General features: G+C 33.6%; 1 protein-coding gene across 1 annotated transcript; it reads right to left on the bottom strand.

Annotated features, from left to right (window-relative positions):
* Nucleotides 1-2,357: 2,357 nt before the first annotated feature.
* On the bottom strand, nucleotides 2,358-8,299 carry LOC149210053 (putative LRR receptor-like serine/threonine-protein kinase At1g67720). Its single transcript, XM_089394348.1, has 16 exons — nucleotides 8,101-8,299; nucleotides 7,445-7,979; nucleotides 6,730-7,187; nucleotides 6,514-6,640; nucleotides 6,354-6,425; nucleotides 5,498-5,566; nucleotides 5,339-5,410; nucleotides 5,181-5,252; nucleotides 4,947-5,022; nucleotides 4,790-4,862; nucleotides 4,417-4,634; nucleotides 4,042-4,168; nucleotides 3,866-3,934; nucleotides 3,287-3,476; nucleotides 2,947-3,079; nucleotides 2,358-2,858 (listed from the first exon to the last, which is right to left on the bottom strand). Exons 1-16 carry the CDS (start codon nucleotides 8,192-8,194, stop codon nucleotides 2,547-2,549), a joined length of 2,697 nt encoding a protein of 898 aa, XP_089250474.1. The 5' UTR covers nucleotides 8,195-8,299; the 3' UTR covers nucleotides 2,358-2,546.
* Nucleotides 8,300-8,598: the final 299 nt, after the last annotated feature.

The following is an 8,598-nucleotide window of genomic DNA, read 5'->3' as shown; positions in this document are numbered from 1 at the left end:
AGAAAATTATTAATTCAATGGAGAAAGGAAGGCACAAGGGACCATTAAACCAAAATTAGGAATTAGAAAGAATTGTTCTTATACAAACGATGATGAAAAGAAATTTCAAAATAAAAAGAAATTTTAAAAGAATCGAAAAAAAGTTCATGAACCAAAAAATATATAAATGGTCGAATTCAATTCAATAAGATACTAGGGAGATTGTCTATAATGTTTTTTTAAGAAAAAAGATAAAATAAATAAATAAGAAAAAAGAGAAAAAAGGAAAGAAATGAAGAAAAAAAAAAGGTTGAGAAACATCAAGTTTATAAAAAAGAGGAGGGCTAATGTTTTTTGGTTCATCAAAGTATATAATTTATCTAGATTTATAAGAATGCTCAACATATTTTGAAAACTATTAGTATTATAAGCTATATGCTCCTTCAAACATGCTTAAAAGTACCTACCAATTTGGTCTATATAAGATTTTATACACCAATACATTTTATAAACTCTAAGATTCAACAAGGATCTTATTGATCTTTGGGAGATTTGAATAATTGCTTTAGAACCTTGTAGTGTTTGATACTCCTCTTTACCTATTATTTCTTGCTTCTAGTCCCTGATGATGAGTGAAATGTTCACCATAAACTTAGGATGTTTCATCTCTTCATAACATAATTATCTCGAGATATCTACTACTAGTTTTAATGTTCTTCCTAGCTAACATTTTAGAGATGTGATCACTAGCTCCTTTTATAAAGGGGAGAGGAAGAAGAGTTAGAGGGGGAAGGGTGGACTTTTTCTTTCTTTCTAAAAGATTCATATTTCATAAATAAAATATATTTTTAGCACAAAAGAATATGCACCTCATAAAGACTAATTAATGAAAAACAATAAATGAAATTTATAGGAGAAATGACTCTATTTATGCAAAACTTATTGCAAGTGATATTACAACCAAGGAAAATATTCTAGATTCATGTATATATTATAATTTTCAATCCAACCTATTATTATTTTTTTTACTATTATTATTTCACAATATTTATTTATGTAGAGAAATATGAACTCAACACTTGTAGAAATTGAACTCTGGTGAACAAAAAAAAAAAAAAACATTTCTTCCAACTACCCAAAAAAAACAGAACACATATACACATAAAATAATTGAAAAATATATGTAAAACATAACATTGTTTGAACTTCATATAACTAAGATCAATTAAAAACTAAAATATTTTACATATTTAATGCATAATACCCATATGAACATGTTCAAAATTATGTATCATAATAATTTAAAATATTATAAGTTTAAAGTAAATTAGAAAGAATTTGCTAAAAAGTTGTTTGATTCTATGAGTCATCCAATGGGAGAGAGCACCTTTCCCCAAGTAATTTACACTATTAATCACAAACTAAGAAACAAAAGCCTTGCCTTAAAATCAAATAACACAAGAAAAAAAAAAATCTATAATAGAGAAACTCTTCAACAAAGATACATAGCAAATTTACATGAATGAAGAAAATGAATATCCTCCTGAAACCAGTGAACATAGGTATACCCTCTCTACTCACAAATTATGTACAAAAAATTCTAAAGGTTATTTATAAAAACAATGGAAGGTAATGAAAAGGTGAAAGGTGTAATTAATAATTTCATTAGGGATATCTTGGGGAAAGATAATGGAAATCTTATCTAAAAATATAAAAAGTATGTCTAAAAATGTAGTATGGGAATATGTCAAAAAGGAATTTTATATAATGTTTTACAAAATAAAATGAAATTAGAGATAAAGTTGTGAAAATGTTTACCAAACTATTTTAATATAAACAAGAGCTATATGGTAGTAATGTCAATGTTATTACCTTTTTAACACATTGCGCAATGTCACTGTTGTCTTTTTCACATTGGCATCACATGATTTTCTGTTTAACTGTTTACATCCCTGAGATCTGTAATCAATCAATTTTATTTTAAATTGTATAAATAGTAATGTTCGGGTCAATCCGTTAAACAATTAAATTTTATAAGCGTTAGTGGTCAAGTCAATCGGTTAAACAATTAAAGTTATTTAAATGTATAGTTCAAAATTAAATTTCATAACCAGTAGTGGTCAAGTAATCAGTTAAACAAATAAATTTTATAAGCGGCAGTGGTTAACTCAAGCCGTTAAACAATTAAATTTTATCAGCGGTAGTAAGAGTGGTAAGGTCAATCAGTTGAGCAATTAAATTCAATAAGCGGTAGTGGTCAAGTAAGTCAGTTAAACAATTAAAGTTCCTCATATGTGCAGTTTCTCAGATAGAATGTTGGATGAAAAAAGTGTTAGACCTTTCATAAACCAGGTTCTAAATGTTAGAATTTAAAAACAAGGATGAGTTCTTGATTTGTGTGGATGGGAGATAAAAAAAAAAAAATTAACTATCAAATTCTTGAAATATGCAATAATATTATAACATAGGCCTAATCAAGTTGCAAATTGAAAACTGCAAAGTAGTCATTGAGTTACATGATAGAGAGTCCCCTGGATTTGACATTCAATCCACATCCACATCCACTTTTACTTCTTCGCGAACTGATCTTCTTCCTGATTACTCCACTCCATTCCCTCGCCTTTACTCGAATCCCCCCCTTCGATGCGAATCTCCTCTGAAATGGAAACCTTATTCTCAATTTTCAGAGCCTTCTTCAGCTCTTCCACTACTTCACTCACGCTCGGCCTGGAAGACGGTTCAGCCTCAACACATCTCATCGCTACTTTGGCAACACGAGTGATGGATTTCATGTCGTAACCTTCACTACCCAACCTCTTGTCTATAATTTCTGTTGTAATACACGCATTTTTATCCATATCCAATAGATACGGTGTCACCTGTAAACATTCAAAAAATTCATTGAAAAAGTTGCCCTGCAAAATATTTCTATTTAAACGTTGGATGATTGATGAGAATATTCCTTACCCATCGAATGATGTTTACATCTTCTTCAGCAACGGTCAGATCTATGGGTTGTCTACCGCATATGATCTCCAGCAAAACCACTCCAAAACTATACACATCACTCTTCTCCGTCAACATTTGAGTGTTGAAATACCTGTCAAAATATTCCCCTCATCAACTTACTTTTAATCGAAGTACGGTGGAAATAAAACTTGGGAATGGCTGTTCTCTTGAAGAACATAATTGAAAGCACGGCAGAAAAATTACATATACTCAAAGTAATGAATTGAATTCATTAACATAAAGAATATTAAAGAATATTGCATATAGAATAAGTTCAGTTATTTGGGTTAGGATGTACTCTGGATCCAGGTATCCTAACGTTCCTTTCACTGCAGTGGTAACATGAGTGGCCTCCTCATCAATCGTCATCCTTGAAAGACCAAAATCGGCTAGTTTTCCATTCAAATTGCTGTCTAAAAGGATGTTGGCGGTTTTGATGTCCCTGTGAATTATCTTAGGAATGCAGCCGGTATGCAGATATTCCAAACCTTGACATACAAATATGATGTTAATTAAATGATATATTTATATTCTAATTTATAAAAGAAATAATTTTTTCACAATTATTTTTCTGAATAATTTTATTCAATTTAATTTATTTTTTTATTTTTGTATTTTTTATTTTTTTAAACTTAAATTTAAATGGTTTCACTTAAATTTAAACCGTTTAAATAAACTATTTAATATATATAAGTAATTCACTTCAACTTAAATGTTAACCTTAAAAACATTTATTTATCTATAAAATACTAACACTCAAGTTGTGCGCAGCTTACACTAAAGTTTTGTAAAACAGTTTTAATCTCCATAAATAGTTTCTCCCCTTAATAATACTGATAATTTATATTGTCTATTATTATTTCACTTTTAGACTTACCATGTGCTGCATCCAAAGCTATTTTGAGCCTTGTTTTCCAATTTAGTTCTGAATTTCCTGCATTCACACCTGTGAAGAGAATAAAAGGTGTGGAGAGAATAAAAATCAAATTCAGGTAGGTTGCTTGGGCTATTCTATCAACGGAAACAAAAATATTATCAAGCCATATAATTTACCATAAAGGTGGTCCCTTAGCGACCCTCCTGACATGTGCTCGTAGATAAGCATAACTTCTCTTGATTCGTTACAATAGCCCAGTAAAGATACCAAGTTTCTATGATTGATTCTAGAAAGAAGATCAACCTGTTCATGGCATACATATAATTTAGAGCCATGCAGTCAAGTATAAATTGTATGAATTTTTAAATATAAAATTTCAGTTTTTTAAAGTTAACAATTGGAATGCTTGGATTTACACTTTACATAAACTCAAGTATAAAATTTCACCAAAAATCCAACTATTTTTTTTCACATTTGGCTAACAATTTTGATGAATCAATACACTTCCAAACAGAACACAGCAAAACCTGTAAATTGAGCTTATATTTTACCTCATTCAAGAACTCTTGAACTCCTTGGTGGGAGAAGGATGACAGCACTTTTACCGCTATATCTTTCCCTTCTGGCAATTTACCAAAGAACACCGATCCAAATCCCCCTCGTCCGATCTTTGTACTGAAGTCTTTTGTTGCAGCAATCATATCATCTAAAGTGAAAGCGCGGGACTTTGTTGGATTTGGCACAGTAATCATTGAGGACTCTGCAAGCTCTTCATATAGGTTAAACTTAATATTTTACTAGGGCAAAACTCGTTTGTTATATAAATGAAAATTTGGAATTTTTACACACAAAATAAAATCATAATCATCTCTCATCTATAAGATACATTTCCATTATATAGCATAATAATCTTCTAATATTGACCTTGGTACAAGAAAGGCTTCGATTCTGTTTTCACCAATCTGTTGTTGTTTGTAACCCCTGCTTCCTTTCGCCTCTGTTTGAAATACACAACAATACCTGCTATCAACGCCACAGTGACGATTAGAATTGCACTGAGTACTGTTGTTACAAGGACCACCTTCGACGTATTATTTTTTGATTTCTTTGGAGTACATTCCCTCTTATCCATAGGTAGGTAGCGGTTTCCAGAATAACTGAAACATAATAAAGAGAGATTTTTAATGAACGTAATGCAGAGAGATGATGAGAATTTGAACTATTCATGATTACTATGTGGCATTTCTATTTAAAATATGAAAAATTCTTGATCTGGAAAATATCTTGAAAGGGAATTTGTGTGGAAATATAATACTTGAATTTCAACGAACAATGGAGCAAAAGATTGGCAGGAATTGCACCGCTGAAATTATTGTTCTCTATATTCCTGTAATAAAAAATAAAGAAGATTTCATTACAAATATTATAAACTGATTTTATTTAACATTGAACAAGAATGGGAGTGAGACTTGCAACTCTTTAAGATTTTTCAGTTCAGATAGCCACTCTGGAACACTACCGCTCAGGTTGTTGTTTTGGAGATATCTGCATAGCAATTAAAGCAAAATTTTCTGTCAAATTTAAGAAATGGATACTGCAAAATGAATATGATAAATTGAGAAAAACACTTACAGCCTCTCCAACATGGTTAAATTGGATAAATCTGGCAAAGTTCCAATTATATGATTATTCTCCAGTGACCTGTTGATTTCAACATCAACATTGAATATGTTTAAGGCTCGATATAATATATAATATTCAAAGACATAAAGCATTTCAATTTTGTTCTTCCTTTGTAAATTGCTGGAAATAATAATTACTCCAGCATGGAATGCAGTCCAGATTTAGAGTCTCAGTTTAGCTGAGTTAGTGTGAGTTAAGTTGAGTTTAATATTAGCAGTTTGAGTTCACCCTATATTTGGAAAGGTTGAATTTAGTAAATGCGTGCATGTCAAGTTAGAGTTTTTGGTAGGAAAAGGTCTAAAGTGAATTCATTGTAATGATCAAAAAGTTTTGTGTGAGCAATTGAAGAGCGGTAACACTTATGTGTGTTAATTATTGTGTTTCTTCTCTCTGCCTTTGCAACAAATTGGTATACCGCAGTTCGAATGGTTTGTGTGTGTTAATTATTGTGTTTCTCCTTTTTGATATGTAGCAGTTCCTATGACTTGTGTGTGTTAATTATTGTGTTTCTCCTCTCTATTTTTCTAACAAATTGGTATCGGAAGAGAGACCAAAAAAACCAAATAAACAAAAAAAAATATTCTAATATGGAAATATACAATTTTTTTTTACCGAACTTCATTAAAAATTACATATTACCAAATTAATAATCTCCTGAAAACTTCATTCTATGGACATTCCATAACCAACCAAAGTGTAGCAACAAGCATTGATGCTATAATCTAGATTGGGTTTTGTTGTACATATCTTTTCAGGATTTTTCACACAGGGTTACACATAAAAGAACAGTCAAAATTCTGCTTACAGATTAACCAAGGCAGTCAATTGTCCAATACTGCTAGGCATCGATCCTGCAAGATTCCTGCCTGACAAATTGCTGGCAACAAGAAGATTACGGTGAGCTCATACAATTTTAACGAAAAGTTTGGTGAGTTTTATGATTTCAAATGGAAGAGTGAGCTTACATTTCGGAAATTCTTATAGGCAAAGAACTGTTATCACAGCCAATACCCTTCCACGGGAACAAATAGCAAGGATCGGAAATCCAATCTTTGATGTCAAAATTTATTTTGATAGAGTGAAGAGCGTCAACTGCAATTAAAGAAGTACTGGGTTAGGAATTGAATGAAGAGACATATAATTTTGTAATTTCAGTACGAGAAGTTTAGTAAGCCACTTACTATCCTGAGAATACGTTGCCTCATCCGTGTCATATAGCCAATGATACTCAAAGGCGTTTAATATTGGACCCAGGGTAGAATTAGGGGCCTTCACGATGTTAAAAGAATATACTCGATGGAGGAGGAATGGTAGCTCAAGGGTGGAATAATTCGGCGCCAGAGTAATGATTTTTGAATTTGTTTCACCATTTATCTCCACGTAGAAAGATCTCGATTCAGAGGTGTTGACCTTTTTGATCTCTGCAAAATACAACAGCAGTAATGATCTGGTACCGTAAGGGGAAGATTTAATATTGATGTCCCTGCTGTTTCCAAGCCACGCTGTTTGCATGACAGCAGTGGGAGGAAGGTCTTTGGTATTGTGCGTTGAAATGGCCTCTTGCGAGATTACAACACCTGGCGTAGTTGCAGCTAAATATTGATTGGTCCAGATGCGGTCGAATTTGTCTTGAGGATATCTGCGTAATTAACCAGAAAAAGAAACTATTCAGCTCAATACTTGACAAAAGCAGGCGTAGGATTAATGTATCTATCTATCAGCATATCCAATACTTGACATAAGCAGTATTGGTAAAAATTGAATTTTTTGACATAGTGCCAGTCCCAAGGCGTAGAATTAATCTATCTATCTATCAGCATATTCTATATAAGGCGTTGTTTAGGTTCTGGCATACATCTTTAGGTTTAGGAGATTGTAAATGTATAAATTTCATACCTAATAGGAGATTCTCCACCGACATCATATGTTCCTGGCCACGACATTGTTCCTGGCTTAACTTCTCCATACATGCCATCTTGGAAGGTTCTCAATTCAATGGCAGAAATAAATGGATCGTCAGACTCCGAGGTCCTGATCAAGCAAACGCAGAGCAGAGTGCCAGAACTAACAAATATTCTTTGATTATAATGTACATCTACATCCGGGGTTGTTCTCTTTACCACGGCCAACAAACCGGTCGTCTCAATAGAGAAAGAAAAGCTTGGCAATTCTGTGAAGCCATCGTAATTTCCAACTGCAAACCATAATCTGAGGAGGTACGGCACATTAGGGGACACAGGCAGCTGATAGCAAGACTTGTTGAGGGGTTTTGGGAATAATCGCAGGTGGTGCAAGTAAGAACCGTAGGCTCCCTGAGAGGCGTTCCCTATGTCGGCTGTCTCGCCGACGTCTATGTAAGGAGCATCAGTGACCCATGCTATATTATCTTCAGTGTAATTCGTTCTCCCTCCGCAACTAATACTCAGAAATCCTGCCACACCACCAGTAACTTAGGAAATCACTTAGGAAATCAAAACATAATGTCTGCAACAAGATATCAAGTGAGGATCTAAAGCGCAGAAAATACACTCATTAGCTGTTGGATCACATACCTGGTTGAGCCCTAATGACAGCCATTAAACATAACAGCACGCCCACTGGCGCCATATTCCAGCAACCTCTTTTGTCATGGTGAATTTTACCCATTGTTCCACAATTTTTTTATACAGTGCTCCGGCGTTCCTCGAGGAAATTAGAAGCAGCCGCTGATCCTGAAACGATTCTGGTGTTATTTAGGCAGCGTTGCGTATTGTAAATGTTGGGTCTCAGGACACCACATATCTCCACAATGGTATGATATTGTCCAATTTGGGCCTAAGCCCTTATGGGTTTGTTTTTGGGTTTTACCCCAAAAGGCCTCATACCAATGGAGATAAATGTTCATCCTTATATACCCATGATCCTTCCCACTTCTACCATTTCTAATCAATGTGGGACTTTGTTCGTATACCCAACAATCCTCCCCTCGAACAAAGGACCATCGAGCCTCCCCTCAAACCATACGCAGGATTCTCCCCTCTCTACCAGGATTCTCCGCTCCAATGCGTTGG

Source organism: Pinus tabuliformis, chromosome 1_2 (assembly GCF_031772625.1).
Source record: "Pinus tabuliformis cultivar Carrire ecotype Pingquan chromosome 1_2, CPIR1, whole genome shotgun sequence".
Taxonomy (NCBI): Eukaryota; Viridiplantae; Streptophyta; class Pinopsida; order Pinales; family Pinaceae; genus Pinus; species Pinus tabuliformis.
This window is presented reverse-complemented; position numbering and strand designations above follow the sequence as displayed.